This window comes from Nerophis lumbriciformis, linkage group LG09 (assembly GCF_033978685.3).
Source record: "Nerophis lumbriciformis linkage group LG09, RoL_Nlum_v2.1, whole genome shotgun sequence".
Lineage (NCBI taxonomy): Eukaryota > Metazoa > Chordata > Actinopteri > Syngnathiformes > Syngnathidae > Nerophis > Nerophis lumbriciformis.
In genome coordinates this window covers 10,368,750-10,394,656 of record NC_084556.2, presented here as the reverse complement: position 1 = coordinate 10,394,656, position 25,907 = coordinate 10,368,750, and the positions used below count along the sequence as shown (strand labels likewise).

The 25,907-nt window shown below is 38.9% G+C and overlaps 1 protein-coding gene across 5 annotated transcripts in view; it reads left to right on the top strand.

Moving 5' to 3' along the window:
• The window catches only part of dbn1 (drebrin 1), an 86,609-nt gene that overhangs the window by 50,761 nt on the left and 9,941 nt on the right, over nucleotides 1-25,907 (top strand). For 2 of the 5 annotated variants that reach the window (XM_072913787.1, XM_072913786.1), the window contains exons 2-11: nucleotides 9,441-9,496; nucleotides 10,720-10,832; nucleotides 11,444-11,518; nucleotides 16,834-16,977; nucleotides 17,055-17,132; nucleotides 21,059-21,210; nucleotides 21,358-21,415; nucleotides 21,493-21,551; nucleotides 21,637-21,755; nucleotides 25,428-25,547. In XM_072913787.1, coding sequence (XP_072769888.1) covers nucleotides 9,441-9,496; nucleotides 10,720-10,832; nucleotides 11,444-11,518; nucleotides 16,834-16,977; nucleotides 17,055-17,132; nucleotides 21,059-21,210; nucleotides 21,358-21,415; nucleotides 21,493-21,551; nucleotides 21,637-21,755; nucleotides 25,428-25,547 — 974 coding nt within the window. The remainder of the gene's footprint in view (nucleotides 1-9,440; nucleotides 9,497-10,719; nucleotides 10,833-11,443; nucleotides 11,519-16,833; nucleotides 16,978-17,054; nucleotides 17,133-21,058; nucleotides 21,211-21,357; nucleotides 21,416-21,492; nucleotides 21,552-21,636; nucleotides 21,756-25,427; nucleotides 25,548-25,907) is intronic. The other 3 variants (XM_061962656.2, XM_061962658.2, XM_072913788.1) reach the window with 3 other exon arrangements.

The window sequence follows — 25,907 nt, the reverse complement described above, 5'->3', positions numbered from 1 at the left end:
TCATTTGCAAGTATTATATGCAGTGGAAGACTTTGCATTCCTGATAGCAGTAATGTATAGACTACGATGTGTTGCCTCGTCAGGAAGTAGCCTTTGCCATTAAAGCTGAATCTAATTTTTTGTCGTGCCCTAAAAAATTGTTTATACTGTAAGTATTGTACTTATTACACACCAGCTGCTGGATTGTAACGTGCATTTTAGTTGTTATTTTCATTACCAAATTTGGAGGTGTTGAACTCGCTAATGCTAATTAGTAGCATGTCTATAGCAAATCTATTATAGATCAGCATCAAACTACCGCATTTTGAAAAGTGGAGGCTTACTGTAAATTTCAGGCATACTAATGGAACATTACCACATTACCAGGGGGGGCTCCACTAACCACGTTAAACCCAGATTCCGATCTAACAAAGGTCTTAACTCATTCTCTTTCTATGCCACATCAATGTGGAATGCGCTCCCAACAGGTATAAAAGAAAGGGCATCTCTATCCTCCTTCAAAACCGCACTAAAAGTACACCTCCAGGCAACTTCAACCCTAAACTAACACCCTCCCCGGATTGTTAATAATCAAATGTAAACAATCAAATTTAGATATTTTTCTTATGCCTTCTGATCTCTCTCTCTCTCTCTATGTCCACTACTTGCTGTACATATCCTACCAAGTCAGACCTACACTGTTTCAATATCCATTTCTCTGTTCGCAATTGTTGATGACTGATGATAACAACCAAACCTAACCCCCCCCCCCCCCATCCATACATCCATCCATCCATCTTCTTCCGCTTATCCGAGATCGGGTCGCGGGGGAAGCAGCTTAAGCAGGGAAGCCCAGACTTCCCTCTCCCCAGCCACTTCGTCCAGCTCCTCCCGGGGGATCCCGAGGCGTTCCCAGGCCAGCCGGGAGAGATAGTCTTCCCAGCGTGTCCTGGGTCTTCCCCGTGGCCTCCTACCGGTCGGACGTGCCCGAAACACCTTCCTAGGGAGGCGTTGGGGTGGCATCCTGACCACCTCATCTGGCTCCTCTCGATGTGGAGGAGCAGCGGCTTTACTTTGAGCTCCCCCCGAATGACAGAGCTTCTCACCCTATCTCTAAGGGAGAGCCCCGCCACTCGGCGGAGGAAACTCATTTCGGCCGCTTGTACCCGTGATCTTGTCCTTTCGGTCATGACCCAAAGCTCATGACCATAGGTGAGGATGGGAACGTAGATGGACCGGTAAATCGAGAGCTTTGCCTTCCGGCTCAGCTCCTTCTTCACCACAACGGATCGATACAGCGTCTGCATTACTGAAGACGCCGCACCGATCCGCCTGTCGATCTCACGATCCACTCTTCCCCCACTCGTGAACAAGACTCCGAGGTACTTGAACTCCTCCACTTGGGGCAAGATCTCCTCCCCAACCCGGAGATGGCACTCCACCCTTTTCCGGGAGAGAACCATGGACTCGGACTTGGAGGTGCTGATTCCCATTCCAGTCGCTTCACACTCGGCTGCGAACCGATCCAGTGAGAGCTGAAGATCTTGGCCGGAGGAAGCCATCAGGACCACATCATCTGCAAATAGCAGAGACCTAATCCTGCAGCCACCAAACCAGATACCCTCAACGCCCTGACTGCGCCTAGAAATTCTGTCCATAAAGGTTATGAACAGAATCGGTGACAAAGGGCAGCCTTGGCGGAGTCCAACCCTCACTGAAAACGTGTCCGACTTACTGCCGGCAATGCGGACCAAGCTCTGACACTGATTATACAGGGAGCGAACTGCCACAATAAGACAGTCCGTTACCCCATACTCTCTGAGCACTCCCCACAGGACTTCCCGGGGTACACGGTCGAATGCCTTCTCCAAGTCCACAAAGCACATGTAGACTGGTTGGGCAAACTCCCATGCACCCTCAAGGACCCTGCCGAGAGTATAGAGCTGGTCCACAGTTCCACGACCAGGACGAAAACCACACTGTTCCTCCTGAATCCGAGGTTCGACTATCCGGCGTAGCCTCCTCTCCAGTACACCTGAATAGACCTTACCGGGAAGGCTGAGGAGTGTGATCCCACGATAGTTGGAACACACCCTCCGGTTCCCCTTCTTAAAGAGAGGAACCACCACCCCGGTCTGCCAATCCAGAGGTACCGCCCCCGATCTCCACGCGATGTTGCAGAGTCTTGTCAACCAAGACAGCCCCGCAACATCCAGAGCCTTAAGGAACTCCGGGCGGATCTCATCCACCCCCGGGGCCTTGCCACCGAGTAGCTTTTTAACTACCTCGGCAACCTCAGCCCCAGAAATAGGAGAGCCCACCACAGATTCCCCAGGCCCTGCTTCCTCATAGGAAGACGTGCTGGTAGGATTGAGGAGGTCTTCGAAGTATTCCCTCCACCGACCCACAACATCCGCAGTCGAGGTCAGCAGAGCACCATCCCCACCATACACGGTGTTGACACTGCACTGCTTCCCCTTCCTGAGGCGGCGGATGGTGGTCCAGAATTGCTTCGAAGCCGTCCGGAAGTCTTTTTCCATGGCCTCCCCGAACTGAGGCCACACCCCAAATTGTAAATAATGTAAATAATTCAATGTATACACCCTGATGATTATCTTGTGTGATGACTGTATTATGATGATAGTATATATGATAGTATATATCTGTATCATGAATCAATTTAAGTGGACCCCGACTTAAACAAGTTGAAAAACTTATTCGGGTGTTACCATTTAGTGTTCAATTGTATGCAATATGTACTTCACTATGCAACCTACTAAAAGTCTCAATCAATCAATCAATCAATCAATACCAAAAGGCAGTCCAACTGAGTTCGCTCTGAGTGATGCGTGAGTGCTTCTTTAAATACGCTCTGTGCCTATAAATGTTCCAAATTTGGGAGCCATCCCTACTGAAGTGCGCACTAAGTATAATTGTAAACTTTTGGTATTAACTAGGATAATGTTTTTATTTGTGGCCCTTAAAAACAGTTAATACTTCGATACTTGTTGTTTTGGATCATTGTCGGTTACATTAGTTACAGTACCTCTAACTTCTGTTTTAGTAGTTCTGGTTTCATTTCACTTTAAAACAAGTATGACTGGGAAGGTTGAGGTTAGTATTGCAACACAAGTCTCTCTTTTAACTTCCTTTATTGGAGACATTTGGACATGAATGTTTCCCTTCTGTTCGAGACAGTGTCAACGACCCCCCGCCTAATTGAGTACGATCAAACTCAGCCTTTTTTCTGTAAACGGTGACACAGCCAAACGTGGCGCTTTGCTCACAAAATTCTTTCACATTGATGGAAAAAAATATTCCTCAATTTGCTGCTTCAGCTGCTGCTGCTGGTTGGCAAGACCTCTGGGATTCCCATCTGGTCAATTCATCACTAGCCGTTAGCGGCTGTTAAAAAAGTGCTCTCGTTTGGCTTAGAAGAGACAAAAGACATGCTCGTAATGTTAGCGTTGCCAAAAAGCCCCCAACGTGATCTTTCCGAGGGGTATTTGATGCCCAAGATGGACTTTTCTGGTCTTTTCAGTGCCTTACTCACTGCCATCACGCATAATGCCCCACCCTCAAGTGCTTCATTGCTTTTGCATGAAGTCACTGCAATGGTTTTCTCCCTCAATAAATAACAATGCTATCTTAACTGTTTTCCGCATACTTCCCTCCAATGCTCCCTCCTTCTCGCTCTGTCTGCTCACTATGAACATACTTTTAGCCAACCGCATGCTTTTGCTATTAAATCACTGGTCACTTTAAACTTCTGACGATAGATGTAGTGTTTATTTCAACTTGTGAGGCCGGCACATGAAAGAAAGCAGCGTGTCACATCTCCTGTCCTGTAAGGAACTGTTTCCTTGCACACGTCATCATCTGGCTTTTCATCCCTAATGGATCAGCAACGTTCCGTTGTCATCTTCCCCGAGTCAGTCGGAGATATGACAACCGCTTCGAGAGCTGGCACGGTTCATAACATAACGGTTCCAACTTGTGGTGACTTTTATTCTCACCAGCAGGCCCGGACTGGCTGAGCCTAGAGGGAGCCTCTGCAAGTCTTTAATTCAAACTGAAACTCTTGTTACTTTGCATACTTAAACCTCCATTGAATGAGGCCACTTTCATGAGGTTGTCACGGCGACTGATGATGCAATTTGTCCATAAATTACTTCGCCTTTTGTCGCTGATTGAACATCATTAGACTCTGTGCTTAAAATATCGCAGTTGAAACTCAGAAAAGGCAGTCTAACTCAAGTGGAACCTTCACATGTTCCTATAGGAAATCATGTTAAATAAATAAATCTGTTTCGGGGTCTAACAGTGGTAATATAAATGTGTGTGTGTGTGTGTGTGTGTGTGTGTGTGTGTGTGTGTGTGTGTGTGTGTGCATACAGTATGTGTATATACAGTATGTGTGTGTGTATATATATACAAAATAACAAGTTAACTCATGTGATTAATCCCAAAAAATTGCATTATTTATGTGTATATGCAGATTAATCAAGTTTTTTTTCTTTCTAAGCCATGTGGTCTACATACATCACACAAAGAAAAGGGCCAATTTATTTCAGGCCAGAACAAATTGACACAACTATTTTAAATAGCTGCAACATAACATACATAAGTAACACACAGCATAATAACAACATGTCACAACATAGCTGTAAACCTGGCTTCACCCAAGGAAGGCACACATGACATACACAAAACCTAACCAGGCATTTTTTTCTCTCAAGGAATTTGGAAATAAAATCATGTCTTCAGGAGATTAACTGTACTGAAGCCCAGAATACTCTACGCATTTCCCCAGTTTTAGTTTAGACATAAGGAAAGATTGGCCTGGCCCACCAGGATCCCTCGTTATGTTTGTGAACATTATAGTCTATACATTTAGAGTGATGTGGTAATCAAACACTCTAGAAGTCTGGAATGAAAGAGCAACAGTATATAAGAGAATTGACAGAGTGTGTACCTTCAGTGATGAATGATGAGCAGAGGCAGAGTTTGGAGAGTTTTCTTTACCTCGCTTTCCATTTTTATGTACTCACTGTCCAGGTACGTGGAAAATGTTTTCCGTGCCATTTGCTGTTTGACGCCGGTATCATGCTAATTAGCTGCCTGAAATCGGGTGACTCCACTGTAGAAATAGCCTGCATGTCTTCTAGCACATACGCTGCAATGGCTCTATCAATGTTGTCCTGGCTAGCAGTGCCTCCGTTAAAATCCTTAGGTGGAGGTGGAGGTGAAATGGCATCGGAGTCTGTGTCTCTCTTTACTAGCTTTGTCGAAGCATGTTGCTTTTGTAGCTGTTTCAGCATATTTGAATTGCTGTTTTGGGCAGTAGATAGGATCTTTTATCCAAGACACAACTTACATTTAACTAAAATGTTATTTTCTTTGTGCTCGAGAAAAGAAAAGTAGTGATAATATCTCCATGTTAAGAAACTCGACATGTCTTGTTAGTAAACACAGACAGGGATTGCTCATATTGTACTAAGAACACAGACACTTCCCTATCTTGCAGTACATTCAATTTACAGTTTTATGGTCATCACATGTTTCCGCTGTATCGCTTGAACGTCGTTAAATGTTTTTCTAAAACTGGGGTTCTTAACCTTTTTGACCACGGGGCCCAACTTTTACACTACAGAAGGGCCCGGGACCCACTCAAATATTAACACACAAAAATAAATGTATATACAATTATGTTGTGCTTAAATAAACTAACTTAATAATGAATGTTTCTTAACTTAACTGTCAATAAAATTAAAGTGCAAATAAAAATACAGCTTCATCACTTTAGTTATCATTTTTGCGCTTAAGAAACTACTCTATAAATTCATCTCCATACTTCTGTTTGTTTGAGATTGTCATTTATGCCACAAGTGGTGAAAAAGTGTAAACAGATATTTTTGGGATAGGGGGCGCTCGTGGCCCAACAATGGACCCCAAAAACCCTGTTCTAAAAGATATCCTAGTTGAAAGAACATAGTGGGATCTCTAAAATAATCCACAACTTTATAGGAAAATGTCAAGTAACTTAATCTGTTTTAGAGTCAAACCGCGACCGCCATTAAACTTCATTAACCGTGCAGGCAATGTTTTACATAACATTGATTAATTCCTAACTGCTAGTCAAACTGCTAAAGACGTAAAGTAAAAGTAGTTGTCTTTTGAAGATGCTCAGTAGACAGGAAACAGTAAACAACAATGCCACATCGTGTTTTACATCCATTACTTATATTGTACTAAGCAGCCAGACTCTTTACTCTATGTGGCTGTTCTATGGTTCTCATCACACTTTTCTTCTTTAGCATCTTTGAGATGGTGGAATCATGAAGAAATACAAAAAGTACTTTTAAAAATATACATATATATGTATATATTTATTTTTGGACTTCAAGCATGCTGATGATGGTTTGAAATTCAAGTTTTGAAGCATATTTGTCCAAAGAAAAGAAGAGGCGATTACGTGAAAAGTATTCACAGTACGGAGTTTGCATATTCTCCCCGTGACTGCGTGGGTTCCCTCCGGGTACTCCGGCTTCCTCCCACCTCCAAAGACATGCACCTGGGGATAGATTGATTGGCAACACTAAATTGGCCCGAGGGTGTGAATGTTGTCTGTCTATCTGTGTTGGCCCTGTGATGAGGTGGCGACTTGTCCTGGGTGTACCCCGCCTTCCGCCCGAATCTAGCTGAGATAGGCCCCAGCACCCCGCGCGACCCCGAACGGGACAAGCGGTAGGAAAATGGATGGATATTCACGGTACTGTAGATCAGAGCTCTCTCCATGCAAAAGATCTCCATCGCCCCCTGGTGGTATTGGACTAGTAAGGTCAAAAATTAATGAAAGTGGACCTAAAAAAAGAAAACAGAAAACATAAACAATATAAGTAAGATTATTTCTTATTTCTTGTAAAATGTGTTGTGCTGCTTTCTGCGTCTTTCCTTTATTTAACAAGGCCGCTCCCCTCAGGTCCCACTCTGCTGTTGCTTCCATAGCGATGGGGGGTGGGGGGTGGGGGGTGATGCCCAGTTACCATGGTGAAACTCTCCAGTGGGCTATTTTTCCGTGGTGTTAAAACACATTAAAAGGTCTGCAATGGAACCCCGTATCCTTCTTGAGCAGATCAGATCAGAGAAAGTTGCAGGAGCTCCTCAAACTTTTGATTAATCCTGATTAATGGAGTCCTTTCACAATCCCTCATTATCTTTATCCCCCGTCCTCTTTTCGCACTCATCACTTCATCTGCCTTCATCCTTCATCAATCGTCCGCTTCATCCGTCCGCCATTTTATTCTTCTCTTCCTTCCTCCTTCACACTATTTTTCTCCAAGTGGTTTCTGGGTCATGAGGCCTCAGTATGAATAATAAACAGCTGTCTGCTTTACTCGGAATTATTTATAGAGCGCCCCTCGCGATATTAACTGCGCTTTTTTCTTTTTTTCATCCACCCTTTTGTTTTTCTTTTCACAGTTTTGTCGTCTTTTGCCATTTCAGCTGCTCTGTCTCCAGCAATTAGCCGGTGCCCTGGTGACTGTCCTCCTAGTGTTTCCATCAGAGGCATGTTGTTGCATTTGTACACATTGCATAGTCATCTATGCATGTAGAGGCACAGTCAGAGGATATTTATGTCCCTTGAGGACCAATTTACACTCACATAAAGCCACATGTCATTGGCTTATTTGTGAGATTCTCCATTTTCAAAGGCCAAAAGCTCCAAATAAGGAATGTTGGTCAATATTAAAAATTCACCCCACACATTGTGCCATACACTGTATATGGACATATCACCGCCACTTCCTTCTAAATGGTACACATTGACACATTTGTACTGTGGTCAAGCTTTCCAATGAAAATTTTGAATAAATAAATAAATATATCATTTTAAATGAAAACATATTCACATCAGTTGCACAGTCCAAAAATAATAACAATAAAGAATACAATGGAATAAAAAATGTATTATTGTATGTATGATTCTTCGTCAGACAACGCTAAATAATAAATTAAGTCAAGGAATAGGTTTTATAATTTTGTGTTAGTTTTATGCTTTTTATCCATTATTTATGTATTTTTCATTAATTACACAACACCAATAACAATATATTTTAGATTAAATAACGATGCATTTTTTTTATAACTGTAGATTTTTAATTTCACAACCCAAAAATAATATATTTAAAAAAAACTGAGCATGACGTTTCCTTAGTTTTGCATAGGTTTTTTGTTTACATTTTTTTTAGATTTAAATATCTGTTTTTTATTTTAATTACACAGCCCAAAATAATAATAATAATAATAATAATATTAAATTTGATTTAGAAGTGTTTTTCTATAAACTGCATTTTACAAAAGACAATAAAATAATTAATAGCAAAAAAAAAAGCAATGAATACAAATAATATCACTCATTCACTTAAAAACAACTAGACATTGAATAATTGAAGATTAAAAACTAGATTAAAAATGTGGGTTTTGCCATGCGTCTGGAATGTGGACAAGTAAGTGCAGTTATGTGCACGATAACAATAACATTAGTGTTTTTTTTTTAGTTTTGCATTAAAACATTTTTTTTAATTGCACAACCTACACATAATAATAAAACAAATAAATTAATTAAATTTTAAAACTAAACAATGCATTACTTTTGGTGTATTTTTTTAATTATTGTATTTATTTGTGTATTTACTAAATGGTACAACCCAAAAATAATCTGTTAAAGCTACATTATAAGACTGCATCTTTGAAAAGACGACTGGTCAAATTGTAGAATTTAGACAAGGAAGGTGTACCGCAAAATAATAGTAAGAACAAAAATAAATCGCCCCTGCTTGTGCACTTTATCGCTGATATTACGCTGTCAGTATTATTTGTGAGGTTAAACAATTACAGGGCAAAGGGCTGTGGCTATTTCCGTGATCTTAAACGATGACATAAACCGAGAGGAAGAGGAATGTTTTTTGGAAGGCATGTGACTAAGCAGAAAGAGACAGAATGAGTGGGGAGGTCAGCACAAAGTCAGAGCAACGCTTCAGGCTGCAATAGTGTAAGGTCATGTGGACTGACTAGTAATTGCCACTTTAGCCACGAACACACCCAGGCACACACAATGCAACATCCCTGGACAGCAGGATTAAGAAGCAAACAATACTTATTCTATTATTAATATTTTATAGAAATTATCAGATTTTTTGTTGCTTGCTAAGGTCATAGTTCAATCCCCCGATGGCACTGTACTGTACTGTATGACAGAGGTATATTTTATATATAGGTATATTTTAATCTCTTGTCACTTTCATTTCCTCTCACCCGAAGAGAATGTGTGATCTTTCAATACGTTTTCAAGTTACAATCTATGAAAGCATGTTCCGCAAGTGCATATACTTTGGTGTTTATATCAAAGAGAGTATGATGAATGATGGTAATGTATCCCCCTCCTGTCTTGTGAACAGGGCTTTGTACGCATACGACGATGACAGCAACGATTTAACGCTGGCATCATCAGGAGGTATGTTTGAGTTATACTTATTTCTCATGCAGCAAACTGATAAATGTCACTTATTTGTATGTATTTTATTTTTGGCATGATCTATTCTATTCAATGCGTCACAATTCTGTGTGAATCTGTTGTCTGTTTTATTTATTCCATGCATTTTATGATGCAATCTAGTCGAATGTATCTTTCTTTTTTCAATTTTCAAATGTGTTTAATTTTACTTAATTTTATTCATTGCAATACAATTAAATTCTAATTTATTTATTGTAAGTTGACCTTTTTATTTATGTATTTCTTTGTCCTGCACTAACAGATACATTTCACATATTTGTATGAATATTATTGTTTTATTGTATTCTATTCAATGCATTGCAATTGTATTTGAATGGTCCTTTATTTTATATATTGTTTTCTATGTATTACATTGTTTTTCAACCAAACTTTAATCATATAGCAGTTTTCATTCATAGCCAGTAAAAAAAAAAAGAAAATACACACACTCATGCACGCACACACACACTCACACACACACAGCACTATTGACAATAACAAAACATGGCAGAGCACTGAGGATTTTATTTGAAGCGATACAATTTTTTTCAACATTTTATGTTTATTTATTTAAATTTGAATTTGATATTTGCTTTTCCTGCAGCTGTCAGATAAATGTCATGTTTTTTATTTTAGTTTTATTCTATTCTGTTCTATGCAATTCTATTTTTTATGTATTTTATTTCATCATTTAAGCTAGAATTCTATTCACGTTTAATTTTTTTAACTTTGAAACACATTTTATTTTCAATTTATTGTATTCAATGTGACATACTTCTGTTCACATTTGTATTAATTTATTGAAATTTTATCTTCCTATTTATTTATTTTTTCTTGCAGCTTGTAAATAAATGTCACATATTTGTTTGTATTTTACTTTTGTTTTATTCTACTCTATTCAGTGTGTTGCAATTATTCCTTTTTATATGTATGGAGATGCAATTCCATTCACATTTTTCTTTTCATTCTGAATTTTCAAATGTATATTATTTTTACTTTATTTTATTCAGTGTGATACAATTCTGTTGAAATTGTTTTTATTTTAATTTTGTTTATTTATTTATTCAATAGTTAAACTCCAGTATTTCCAGAAATTATTCTCTCTGCAGCACCTTTTTAAATGAAATTTTCTGTGAAAAAAATACAAAAATGTTGATGGATATTCTTCACTCTTTGTGCTGCAGGGGGCGGCCTCGCAGAGATCACGCTGTCCTTTGACAATGGCAGGGTGATGTATGGCTTCTGTAGCGTGAAGGAGCCCAACGCTGCCTTGCCGCGATACATCCTCATCAACTGGGTAAGATATACAGTACATACAAGATCCATACATCAAGCTCATATCCATTTGATCCCCAGGCGGTATATGAACGTATGTAACCCCTGCAAATAACAACAAATCAAGAAAAATAGACACAGCTATCAAAATGCCTATTTTTGACACTTTAAGTCATTCAATACAGTTAAACATTTTTGGAATAGCGACAACCGTGCTGTGGTCTCCTGTGGTTCCGCGTCTAATTCCCTCCAAAGTGGCTAGGGGTGCTATGTGGCGACCTTGCTCGGCAGGCCGCTGAATCCTCCTGACACGATCCACTGTTCATGAAGCATTCTTCTTATACTGTATTTCAGAAATGTATTAAGTCATGTAGAAAGTGGCTTGAGTCCCAATCTGCCTTTTTTTTTGCTTTATTTGAATGAGCCGTGATCACTGAGTGTCATTGTTTAAAAAACGGGGACATAACAGGTGAAGAGATAGATAGATAGTACTTTATTGATTCCTTCGGGAGATAATACGCTCATTCATTTTTATCGCTTTGGATGAAATGTACAGTTAGTGGAGCGCTGCCTATTTTTCGCCGTGCTAGCGAGCCTGTGCTTATTTTGTTTTATGACCCTTCACTTCCTCAGGTGGGCGAGGACGTGCCGGATGCAAGGAAGTGCGCCTGTGCCAGCCATGTTGCCACAATTGCAGACTTTTTCCAGGTAAATTGACACTTTTTTACCAAAGAAACAATCTAAGTGATTTGATAATACAGTATTTTAATGAGAAACACCTGGTAAGTCCCTTTTATTAAATGCTAACCTTTAGCCTGACTCTACTCCTGAACCGCTGCAAACAAAAGAGTGAACATTTGCCACAACATGCACTCCTACTTTGCACTATTTTTTTTTTGACAAATACACCACAAGGTGGCGCTGTTATTTAACCTATTAGTTGGATCGGCTTGAAATGTTTCACTCTTCAAAGGGCTTTACAAAACAATCCACTGTAACTTTAAGGCAGTCCTTTTCAAATAGTGCCTCTGGGGTGGCACTGTGCAATGCCAGGCGGGTCACGTGTGACCCCAGGGAACATGCTTTATCAGTATCATGTAGAGATGTCCGATAATATCGACCTGCCGATATTGTCGACCGATAAATGCTTTAAAAAGTAATATCGGAAATTATCGGTATCTGTTTCGACCTCCCGATTTTCCCGGGAGACTCCTTAATTTCAGTGCCCCTCCCGAAAATCTCCCGGGGCAACCATTCTCCCGAATTTCTCACCGGACAACATTATTGGGGGCGTGCCTTAGAGGCACTGCCTTTAGAGTCCTCTACAACCTGTCGTCACGTCCGCTTTTCCTCCATACAATCAGCGTGCCGGCCCATCAACATAATATATGCGACTTTTACACACACATAAGTGAATGCAATGCATACTTGATTAACAGTCATACAGGTCACACTGAGGATGGCCGTATAAACAACTTTAACACTGTTACAAATGTGCGCCACACTGTGAACCCACACCAAACAAGAATGACAAACACATTTCGGGAGAACATCCGCACCGCAACACAACATAAACACAACAGAACAAATACCCAGAACCCCTTGCAGCACTAACTCTTCCGGGACGCTACAATATACACCCCCCGCTACCACCAAACCTCGCCCACCTCAACCCCCCTCTCCCCCCATCTCCCGAATTCGGAGGTCTCAAGGTTGGCAAGTATGATCTGGACTGAAGCTGTGTGCCTTCATTGTTTTTGTAGCTGTTGTTTTGAGGCATGTTTAAAAAAAATAAAAAAAATAATGCAGTGCCATGTTGGCACTTTTTTCCATAACTTGAGTTGAAGTTGTTCTCTTATTTTGGGAAACCTTGTTTTTGATTGATTGATTGAAACTAGTATTAGTAGATTGCACAGTACAGTACATATTCCGTACAATTGACCACTAAATGGTAACACCCGAGTACGTTTTTCAACTTGTTTAAGTCGGGGTCCACGTTAATCAATTCATGGTAAAGTTACATTGTTTAATGCATCCTGCGGGGCATCACAACAAAATTAGACATAATAATGTGTTAATTCCACGACTGTATATATCGGTATCGGTTGATATCGGAATCGGTAATTAAGAGTTGGACAATATCGGAATATCGGATATCGGCAAAAAAGCCATTATTGGACATCTCTAGTATCATGCTTCAAATCCCGTTTCGAAATGCTGTGCACTACAAAACGTGCCCATTTTATTCATGAATCCTGACTTCCTCATTTTGATTAAAATCGACATAAGGGCTGTGAATCTTTGAGCACCACACGATTTGATTCGATTCTTGGGGGGTAATGATTCGATTCGGAATCGATTCTCGATTCAAAACGGTTCTCAATTCAAAATCAATACTTTTTAATAACATTGTGTCCCAGTTCTAGAATTAACAACATTCCTCATCAAAATAGATAAACGGCTCTAATAATTATTTTTATGTTACCTAAAGAAATGTTTAAAAAAATATATACCCAAACATTTGATAAAGACAAATACAAATTAGGCAAGAGAAGTATAAATCTGTACAGCAGATACGGGCATCTACATCAACACTATGATTTGGCTGATTGGCTGGACAGAACAGATTAAATAAATAAATTATTTATTTATTTTATTTTTTTATCGATTTTTGATTAAAAAATAAAAAATAATGTATTATCGAAATTGAAATCATTACAAATAAGAATAGCAATTAATTCCAAAATCAAATATTTTTTTTGACACCCCTACAGCACACATTGTTTTATTCATTTGTGTTTTGTAGGTTAATGTTATCAAATGGTTCTACTCAGGCAAACCATTTTTTATAGTTTAAATAAGGGTATGTTTATATATTTTTAAATTTCAGGCGAATTGATGCGCTTTAGATATTTTCTGCTACAATGTTAATAAAGTTCTTGTTTGTTGTAAGTTGATCTAAATGTTTGTCTTCTTTTAATATTAATACAGGTTCAATGTTATGCAGAGGTGTACTTATAAACAATTTGATGGACAAATGATACTATTTATAGTTGCGGCTGCCATATATTTTCTTCTTCCTAGGGGGGCGTTGTAGAAAATAATTGAGAAGCACTGCTTTAAAGTGGGCAGCATGGTGGAACAGGGGTTAGTACATGTATAAGAAGGTCCGGGGTTCGATCCTCGGGGTCCATCTGTGTGGAGTTTGCTATTCTCCGCGTGACTACGTGGGTTCCTCCAAAGACATGCACCTGGGGATAGGTTGATTGGCAATTGTCCCTAGTGTTTGAATGTTGTCTATCTGTGTTGGCCCTGCGATGAGGTGGCTACTTGTCCAGGGTGTACACCGCCTTCCGCCTGAATGCGGCTGGGATAGGCTGCAGCACCCCCGCGACCCCGAGGGACAAGCGGTAGAAAATGGATGGATGGATGCTTTAAAGTTTCAAGCTGAATCACCACAAAATTTGGCATACAAGCACATGAGTGTCACATTTGAGCAAGATTGATTAAAAAACATGGCCATTAATTTATTTTGACGGTTTGTCTAATGACTATACAACTTTAAAAATATTGTATTACATATAACTGTATGCTTGCATGACTTACAAAGCATTTGACAACAATCCATAGTGCTATGCTAGTTTTGTAGCTATCATAATTGTGTAGGTGCGTTATCTGCGTCAGCATTGGTATATAATATGGTATACAATAACACATGTTATTATAGCTGACCATTTATTCTACTGGCATAAAGTATATTTACTGGACATACAATACAGAATGTACTGGAACATTTCAATATTTGTTTTAGAGCAGCAGTGGCCGACAATCAAGCTTCAATACATTAAAGCTTGTAGGATGATCAAAGAAGTGTGTGTGTGTGTGTGCACGTGTGTGTGTGGTGTGTCGCAGTACATGACTAATATCATCACTCTTTTAAGTAATCTCTCAATGCTGTGAGGCCTCCTCTCACCATGCCAATGTGTGTGTGTGTGTGTGTGTGTGTGTGTGTGTGTGTGTGTGTGTGTGTGTGTGTGTGTGTGTTTGTGTGTGTGTGTGTGTGTGTGTGTGTGTGTGTGTGTGTGTGTGTGTGTGTGTGTGTGTGTGTGTGTGTCGCACCTGGCCGAGAGTCTATTTTTGGATGTGCGTAGTCGATAAAAAGAAGAGACTAAAGCACCGGTGAAATTTCACTCATATGTTTGTCAGCCACATGAGGACGCAGAACAATAAAACTAATAAAGATAGAAAGATTTTAACCCTTAGAAATCAATAAAGTCCCAAAAATGATTTTTATGTTGTTTTGTTATTATATTTGTAATGATGATATAGCAATAGCACCAGGGTGTACTCCGCCTTCCACCCAAATGAAGCTGAGATAGGCTCCAGCACCCCCCGTGACCCCGAAAGGGACAAGCGGTAAAAAATGGATGGGATGGATCATGTACGTCAGTGATCACGGATAAATTGTAATACATCTGCCGCTGCATGTTTACCTTGGTGCATATTCTAAGTGATACTAGTACCAAATCTATACTATAACAACGGTGCTGGTGCTTAAACTGTACCCTGTCAGGACTTGGTCCTTGGGTTTTGTTTTTCCGGAAGGCAACGGAAAGTTGGCTCGGGCGAGACGGGAATGTGAGTACATATTTATTTTTACTATAACAAAAAGAACAAACTAAAGGCGCGCACAAGGCGGAAGTACAAACTTGACAAATGAAACAAATACTTGCACGTGGGCAAAAAACTAAGGACATGAACAAAAGTCGCTAACTGTGGCATGAATAGAAACAACTTACTTGGACATGGCATGAAGTGCGCAGAGGTAAACAGAGTGTGAAGCAGAGAGTCAGGGGTATGATGTCGCCAGACAGACAGCCTGGCAACTGGAAGCTTAAATAATAGTGACATGATTAAAGACAGGTGCGTGAGTCGTGAGGGCAGGTAAAAAATAATGGGTTGCTATGGTGACAAACAAGAGTGCACAATGAGTCCAAACGTGGAACAGGTGAAACTAATGGGTAACCATGGAAACAAGACAAGGGAGTGAAAAACAGGAACTAAAAAGCGTCCAAAAAACAAACAGCACATGGCCAAACAAAAACATGATCAACACAGACATGACATACCCAAACTTTGCCTAAACTAGTACTTAAAACAATGGAAAACATACACATTTTTGTAAAAGAAACAATGCTTTTTTATTTTTATGGAATTATGTTACATTCAAATAAATGAAGTGATATGTAAATAATACTTTAAAAATTTAGAAATACATTCTACGACACTGTCATAATTATTGCAGCAATACAGAACGTAGAAAACATGTGAAAAGCAAATTACTTGAGTTGTAATGTTTGATGCTCAAAATTCTGAGTCTTCCTGAATGCAACCCTGCTCGCTGTAACCATCATTGGTGAATAATGAAGTGCTGATTTGTTGTTGTGGATACTGGCTAGCCAAGCCTCCCCCGCACAGAAACACTAATTAATTTAGAAACTACCGCATTTTCGCCGACTTAACTTTTGCCTGTCCCACTAAACACACCAATAAGCTTGTTAATAGATGTATATCAAAACTCCTTTGATATAGTACATGGGACAATGCACATTAATGGACATATAAAATATTAATGTGCCAGATTTTAGCCAAAGGCACATTCTTTATGCTAATTTTCTTTACTGTTTTTATCTGCCACACGTGGAAAGCCGGTCCGCGAAAATAAGGCAAACATTAAACTGGTCCCTGGTGGAAAAAATGTTGGGGAACCCTGGTCTTGTATGTTCACTATTGTATTTAATGCCAAAATTATTCTTTGGTAGCAATAAGAAACACATTTTTGTTTGTGGTCCCCTTTATTTTGAAAAATATCTAAATACATTTTGGTACCAAAATATTGGTATCGGGACATACCAAATGGGTAGCATGAGTGGTGTTCTCCTCTCCGACATTACTTCAACACCATCATCCTGCCAGTGAAGTAAGTAATGTAAGGGATACACACACACTTTGTGTCCTTTCAGGGTGTGGCGGTCATCATCAACGCCAGCAGTCTGGACGACATCGATCCATCAGCCATCGGACAGCGTCTTACCAACGGCACGGCGGTCGTGGCTAGTCCGGTTTTGAGCCGCCTGAAAACCAGAGACGAGGAACACGGAGATGTGGTATTTGAACAGAGGGGTAGGACATGCTCGACGCTAATTTAACCCTTACTCAACGTTTTTTTTCCTACACTTTGAAGGGAACGGTGTACGAGAAGACTAATGCGGAGGTGGAGATGAAGAAAATCAATCGAGAGGAATTTTGGGAGCAGGCCAAGGTTGGTTGACATTAGGGCTGCGAATCTTTGGGTGTTCCCACGATTCGATTCGATATCGATTCTTGGGGTCACGATTCGATTCAAAATCGATTTTTTTTTTTTTCGATTCAACGCGATTCTCGATTCAAAAACGATATTTTCCCGATTCAAAACGATTCTCTATTCATTGAATACATAAGATTTCAGCAGGATCTACCCCAGTCTGCTGACATGCAAGCAGAGTAGTCGATTTTTTGTAAAAAGCTTTTATAATTGTAAAGGACAATGTTTTATCAACTGATTGCAATAATGTAAATTTGTTTTAACTATTAAATGAACCAAAAATATGACTTATTTTATCTTTGTGAAAATATTGGACACAGCTTACGAGATGCGATGCAAGTGTAAGCCACTGTGACACTATTGTTCTTTTTTTTTTAAATTTTTTTTATAAATATCTAATGATAATGTCAATGAGGGATTTTTAATCACTGCTATGTTGAAGTTGAAACTAATATTGATACTGTTGTTGATAATATTCATTTTTGTTTCACTAAAAACCTACTCAGTAGCCTAGTGGTTAGAGTGTCCGCCCTGAGATCGGTAGGTTGTGGGTTCAAACCCCGGCCGAGTCATACCAAAGACTATAAAAATGGGACCCATTACCTCCCTGCCTGGCACTCAGTATCAAGGGTTGGAATTGGGGGTTAAATCACCAAAAATGATTCCCGGGCGCGGCCACCGCTGCTGCCCACTGCTCCCCTCACCTCCCAGGGGGTGATCAAGGGTGATGGGTCAAATGCAGAGAATAATTTCGCCACACCTAGTGTGTGTGTGACAATCATTGGTACTTTAACTTTAACTTTAACTTTACTTTTGGTTTGTTCTGTGTCGGGTTTGTGTCTCCTCTCAATTGCTCTGTTTATTGCAGTTCTGAGTGTTGCTGGGTCGGGTATTGTTTTGTTGGATTGATTAATTTAAAAAAAAATAAAATAAAATAAAAAATCGATTTAAAAAAAAAGAGAATCGATTCTGAATCGCACAACGTGAGAATCGCGATTCAAATTCGAATCGATTTTTCCCCACACCCTAGTTGACATGCAAAAAAAACATTTTAAAACAATATTTAGTTTGTGGCCCCATTTGGGTCTTTAATATTACTTATGTAACACGCTGGAGGCTATAGGGTGAGTATTGCAATACAGTCGTCCCTCGCCACATGGCACTTTATAAGTTTATGGATTGCCAAGGTGGCTATGTGGGTGTTATCTAATCTTTAAAAGGCTTTCTTCATGTTTAAATACATATTTAGGAAGATGTAAACAGGTTTTTGATATTTCTTAGTTTGCAAAAAATCATTTACTACGTACGGCCAATTAACAGCGATAAGCAAGGTTTTTTTATTTTTTTCATTTTATTTTTTATTAAATCAACATAAAAAACACAAGATACACTTTAATTAGTGCACCAACCCCAAAAACCTCCCTCCCCCATTTACACTCATTCACACTCATTCACACAAAAGGGGTTGTTTCTTTCTGTTATTAAATTTCTGGTTCCTACAATATACAACAATACAGTCTGCAACGGATACAGTCCTTGAAGCACACATGATTGTGTGTGGTGCTGGTCCACTAACATTTTCATTAATTACTATTTTTTATGTGATTGTTTTTATATTGTTTTACTTTATTTTTTATTCAAGAAAATGTTTTTTATTTATTTATCTTATTTTATTTATTTATTTATTTTAAAAAGAACCTTATCTTCACCAGACCAAGTTGTCAATGAAGTTAGGTAGATGAGCAAGGGTTTACTGTAAGACTCTTTTTTTGGCTATGGGAGTCTGGGTGTGTGCATAAAATACACAACCAACAAACATACAGTTCAAGTACTTTTTAGAATTAGTAACTGATAAATAACTTTTTATTAATATTTTATAAATGATGTAAAAATGTACATATACCGGTATGATAAATAAACAAAAACATTACAATGATAACTAAAATTAATTTCAACACCAATATGTTAAATAGTTCAGTTAATGTCCAAAGTTCAAATGAAAAGGTAAAAAAGATAGGTCAAAGAGGAAAGAAAAGTGTTCGATATCTCCTACCTGAGTATTGTTCACATTTGAACCGATACTGTACCTATACTTGGTACCTGGGAATGGATACTGGTACTCAACGGTACCAATTTTCTGTACTTTTGTGTGTGTTAATAAATATTAAATATTTCTGATAATAAAACACAACTTTTTATTGCAAAATTTCAAAATAAGTTGATTATGATAACAGCTGTTCAGGTGTTATGTCTTCTCATTTTCAAGTATAACATGAAGTTGCAATTACAGTTGGAAGTGCAAGACGTTAGTGTATAGTTTATGGTGTGTTGCCTCGTCAGTTCAGTCTTTGCTAAATCTGGTATTTTGTTGCACCCTAAAAATACTGTAAGTATTGTACTTATTGTGCACCAGGTGTTTGATTGTAACGTGGAGTTGTAGTTTTCAATGACAAATTTGGAGGTGTTGAAATCGCCAATCTTTAATGGTAATCAGTAGCATGTCAATAGCAAAGCCAATGTATATTAGCATCAAGCTAGCGCATTTTTGACTCTGTTGCTTTGTTGGCATGGAAAATTGCAACATTACCTAGAGCAGTGCTCAAATCGTGGGGCTGGCCCCTCTGGGGGAAAGCTGTGCGAAACCATACGGTGGCTGCGAACATGCTTTACCAATATCATGCTTCAAACTCCACTTGGAAAAACTTTGCAATACAAAACCTGCTCTTTGTAACAATTAATCCTGACTTCCTCATTTTGATATTCATTTTTGGTTTGTAATTAGGTGTTTTATATATTGTGCTCCTGAGTTAATGTTACTGATCAATTTGAATGTATTATTATTTATTGGGTTTACTTAATTGTATTTTTAAGACGGTCAAAAAACGTTTATCGCTTAAATAAGTAGGTCTTTTTTTTTATTTCAGCCAAATTTATGCATTTTAAACCTCATTCTTTGTTGTAAGATGAGCTATATACCGTATTTTTCGGACTATAAGTCGCAGTTTTATTCATAGTTTGGCCGGGGGTGCGACTTATACTCAGGAGCGACTTATGTGTGAAATTATTAACACATTACCGTAAAATATCAAATAATATTATTTAGCTCATTCACGTAAGAGACTAGACGTATAAAATTTCACGGGATTTAGCGATTAGGAGTGACAGATTGTTTGGCATAGCATGTTCTATATGTTATAGTTATTTGAATGACTCTTACCATAATATGTTACGTTAACATACCAGGCACGTTCTCAGTTAGTTATTTATGCGTCATATAACGTACACTTATTCAGCCTGTTGTTTACTATTCTTTATTTATTTTAAATTGCCTTTCAAATGTCTATTCTTGGTGTTGGGTTTTATCAAATAAATTTCCCCCAAAAATGCGACTTATACTCCAGTGCGATTTATATATGTTTTTTTCCTTCTTTATTATGCATTTTCGGCAGGTGCGACTTATACTCCGGTGCGACTTATACTCCGAAAAATACGGTATATATTTTTTTTCCTTATTGTTAATAATGATACAATGTTATGCAGAGTTGTACTTGTAACAATTTGTAGACAAATTATACTATTTATAGTCGCGACGGAGAGGGGGATGTGCAAAATGTTTGAGAATAATTGAGAAGCACTGATGTAGTTTGGCACAGTTCGCTCTCAGTGCTGCTGGAGTGATCGCCAAGCCGAAGTGCGAATAGCTGAGTCAGCAACTGGGGGTGACGTCACGTGCATCCCATGTATCGTATTAAAAAAATAAACAAGACACAATAAATGGGCGTAAAATATATATTTTTTAAATAAATAAATGCTCTTAAACTACATATTTGAGGAAAAAGTTTACCTATTATATAAACAATGACGGCGTGTGTGTCACTGTCCAGCGTGAGGAGGAGCTAAGGAAGGAAGACGAGAGGAAGAAACTGGCCGAGGAGCGGCAGCGTTTCGAGGAGGAGCGAATGGAGCTGGAGAGGAAGGAGCAGGAGAACCGAGAGAGGAGGTACCGTGAGCGAGAGAGGCAGATTGAAGACCACAGGTGAGCAAACATATACAAGTAATATTTAGCCTCATGTCGCTGCAGTATAATGCAGTGCAATTCTATATCATTTCAATCTACAGCGTGTATAGTATATCTGTGTACTGAGCATTATACTGTCAAAAATTTGTGATTCTGTGTGATTAGGAAGAAGATGCAGGAGGAAGAAGAGGCCAAAGAGAGACTGCAGAGTCAGATCACCTTAGTAAGATTATTACATTTGTCGCATTCTTACCTTTTAAATCATATTTTTGTATTTTATATTTTTGGTTTTTTTTGCAGCCTGCAGAGCCGAGCATCGATGACCTCAGCCTGGACAAGAAGGAGTCTGAAGTAGAAGTATGTAGTATTAGTGGTGGCATTCTCAAGACATGTGCTTTGAATCCTGTGTAATAAAAAAAACACCCTGTCGATCACCGCGCATGTTCAGGAGGCGAAGGCCATCATCGCTCGGCGGTCGGGGAACCCGCGGGAGTTTTTCAAACAGAAGGAACGAGCCATGACCATCAGCGTCGACACCTCACCTGTCACCATCCACCGCAGCGGTGAGTGCTTTTAACTAACATTGAAAGGGTTGAAGAATGCACAGAAAGGTGATTTGAAACCAAAAAAATTAATGGTCTTTTTATATTATTCTTTACAAGACTGTGTTTACAACAACTGAAGCTAAAACAAAACAGCGCTTTACAGCACAACACTGAGACTCCGCAACTGCTGTATGGAAAGTTAACCAAGTAACTAAGTTCCCAAAAAAGCACAATAGAAATATGTTGAAAAATGTAATCTTGTGATGTTTACAAAAGGTAAAAAAAAACGGATACTTTTTTTTTTTCAAGACAAGAACCGAGAATGAACGGTCTCTTACCAAAGACTTGACTCTGTTCAATAGTGTTTGTGTTAAGGACATGCATTCTTACAACATTTATAAAAGCTTAAGTACATTTTCATTTAACTCTAATTTTCAAACCCGTCCTAAATAAAACTCCCAGAGAAATTTCCCAGCTGTCACGTTACTATGACAACAGTCTACGCTGCGCCTAACTGCATCTTAACAAGTTAGAATATCTTTGAAAAGTTCATTTACTTTCGCAGTTCAATTCAACATTTCCTCAAAATTCTTATTGTAGTTTAAAGCAAAAAAAACAAAACAACAAATTTAGGGCCTGATTTACTAAAGGTATGCGTGTACTACAACACGTGCAAACCTGATAGCAAACGCAAACCGTATCTACTAAACTTGTGTAAAGTGGATCGAGCAGAATTAAGCGTGAAATCCATTTTGCGTTTCTGTCTTCATTAATATGCAAAATATATGCTGATCATCAAAACGCCCACAATACTGGGAGGAGAAGACAGAAATATAATTATTTAGCACGTGCAATGTGATTTATCAACACTCATCACCGTTTTGTGAGCACTATTTGGCGTTTTATTTAGCACCTGTAAGAAGGACGTGCAAACTGACACTTCCTTACACGGCTGCAGGCATACTTGCCAACCTTGAGACCTCCGATTTCGAGAGGTTCGGGGGGGGTGGGGGGGGGGCGTGGTTGGGGGCGTGGTTAAGAGGGGAGGAGTATATTTACAGCTAGAATTCACCAAGTCAAGTATTTCATATATATATATATATATATATATATATATATATGTCTTAATAAGGTTATCCAAAAAATAGTGCTCGATACCGTAGTAGAGCGCAATATATGTATGTGTGGGGAAAAAAAATCCCAAGACTATTTCATCTCTACAGGCCTGTTTCATGAGGGGGGGGTACCCTCAATCGTCAGGAGATTTGACGATTGAGGGTACCCCCCCTCATGAAACAGGCCTGTAGAGATGAAATAGTCTTGTGATTTTTTTCCCCCACACATACATATATATATATATATATATATATATATATATATATATATATATATATAAGAAATACTTGACTTTCAGTGAATTCTAGCTATAAATATATATTTATATTATTGTATATATATATATATATATATATATATATATATATATATATATATATATATATATATATATATATATATATATATATATATGTATATATATATATATGTATATATACATAAAAGAAATACTTGAATTTCAGTGTTCATTTATTTACACATATACTTGTTGAGTTAAGGGTTGAATTGTCCATCCTTGTTCTATTCTCTGTCACTATTTTTCTAACCATGCTGAACACCCTCTCTGATGATGCATTGCTGTGTGGCACACACAAAAGTGCTTTTATCAAATGCACTAGATGGCAGTATTGTCCTGTTTAGAGTGTCACAACATTGCTGTTTACGGCAGACGAACTGCTTTACGGTAGACCAAAACGTGACTGCTGTTGTTGTGTGTTGTTACCGCGCTGGGAGGACGTTAATGAAACTGTCTAACAATAAACCCACATAAGGAACCAAGAACTCGACCTCCATCATTCTACAGTTATAACGTCATTGGGCAGGCACACCGTTTATATTGTGGGAAAGCGGACTCAGGTCCACATGAAACTGAGTCCGCCTGAATTTCGGGAGTCTCCCGGAAAATCCGGGAGGGTTGGCAAGTATGGCTGCAGGATCAGTGCTCACACTGTAAAGACTGACGATGGACAGACGAGAATCCTCGGTCCTACGTGTGTGTGTGTGTGTGTGTGTCAACATTTTGGACGGTACAAATAAAAAATATTAGACACATCGTCTATTCAGTTACATAATTTTATAATCTTATGGCTGCTAGAGGGCTTAATGGGCTGAATCAAATAAATATAATAAATATGTTTTGTTGTCCTTTAGTATTTTTTAAATGACGTTTGTTTCTTTCACATATAATATACAGTATATATTATTAAAATATTTCTTACATGAAAAAAACTTCTTGAAGTATGCATTTTTTACTTTCAAGCGTAGTAAGTGCAGCCTCTCTTCCATGCACTTTCAGCAGTAAAAATAAATAAAGGGGAGTGAATGTAGATGCACTGCACGAATGCTGCTAAAATGCCCATAAAAAGTGGTAGATGTCTCCTGCTTGTTTGAAAACATAGCAAAACGCCACAGGGAGGAGGAGCATGATAACATGAATGTGCAGTAAAAGAGTGTCTCCGTGGTGATGCCCAGTATAGTACATGCAAAATCCTTATTTAAATAAGGCAGTCTGCACCACTTTTCAATTGCACAAGCATGGAACATGCCCGCTAATAGTACACACTATTTTATTGTTTACTGCGTGCGTGGTGTTTAGATCTTAGTACCGTATTTTTCGGTCGCGCCAGAGTATAAGTTGCACCGGCCAAAAATGCATAATAAAGAAGGAAAAAAACATATATAAGTCGCACTGGAGTATAAGTCGCATTTTTTGGGGAAATTTATTTGATAAAATCCAACACCAAGAATAGACATTTGAAAGGCAATTTAAAATAAATAAAGAATAGTGAACAACAGGCTGAATAAGTGTACGTTATATGAGGCATAAATAACCAACTGAGAACGTGCCTGGTATGTTAACGTAACATAAGAGTCATTCAAATAACTTTAACATAGAGAACATGCTATACGTTTACCAAACAATCTGTCACTCCTAATCGCTAAATCTGATGAAATCTTATACGTCTAGTCTCTTAAATGAATGAGCTAAATAATATTATTTTATATTTTACGGTAATGTGTTAATAATTTCACACATAAGTCGCTCCTGAGTATAAGTCAAACTATGAAAAAAACTGCGACTTATAGTCCGAAAAATACGGTAAATCAGGCCCTAAGTGTCTTTTTAAAAAAAATGCAAAAACTACCTGCGCCTTTAATTGGGTGCTTTGTCCAAATTGAACTCCTGAAATCAAATAGCTTTTGCATGATATTCTCATTTATTGCGATGCGGTTGTATGCTTGCTTTGTGTCTATGAATACTGCTAATTTTGCTAAAGCCAACTTGGTTTGGCCGTTTATTTTGCTACTTAATGGCAAGAAAACACAAGCTGCGTTTCATTCTTTGCATGCTGTCTGCACTGTCATCGTGTGCAAGCGCACTAACCTCGTCTTCTTTTCTCCTTCTATCGTTTATTTGTTAACATTTCCTCTCTTCACTTTTTTGTTTCCTTTTCTTTACGTCATGTCTCGTCTACACATCTTTCTATCTTGGTTGCGTTGCTTGTCGTCTTCCTATGCGTTGGGCTGTGTGTGCGGCTGTGTGTGTTGCCCTGACCTGACCCGCCCCGCCAGGCCGCTTGGACAGCCCCTTCTTGAGACAGCAGCACAGTCCCTGCAGCCCCAGCTCCACTCCCCCGACCAGGGGTGTGTCGCCGCTCCGCACACCGCCACATGTACGGACACAGCAAGCCGGTAGGTACAGAACATATCTGAATCCCAGCATGCAGTATGTTACAAAAGTGAGTACACCTCCTCCCTCGCAATCGCAGCAACCATTGGATATACTTTAGAGCAGAGGTCGGGACATTTTTGGCTGATTAGACTTTTTAACATATTTTTTAGATTTGTTATTATACTATATTATTTATGTATATACGTTGTGGAAGTCGCGTCTTAGCGAGTGCCGCTGATCACACACTTTCACCGGAGTCTGCCGTTCAGAGTTGAACAAGGTTTTATTAACCATAAATATTCTGCAGTTTTGACTTTTCAGTCTGTCGCCCTCCTCTCCAACTCTCCAACCCTCCTTTTCCTGCTGTTCCCGACCGCTAC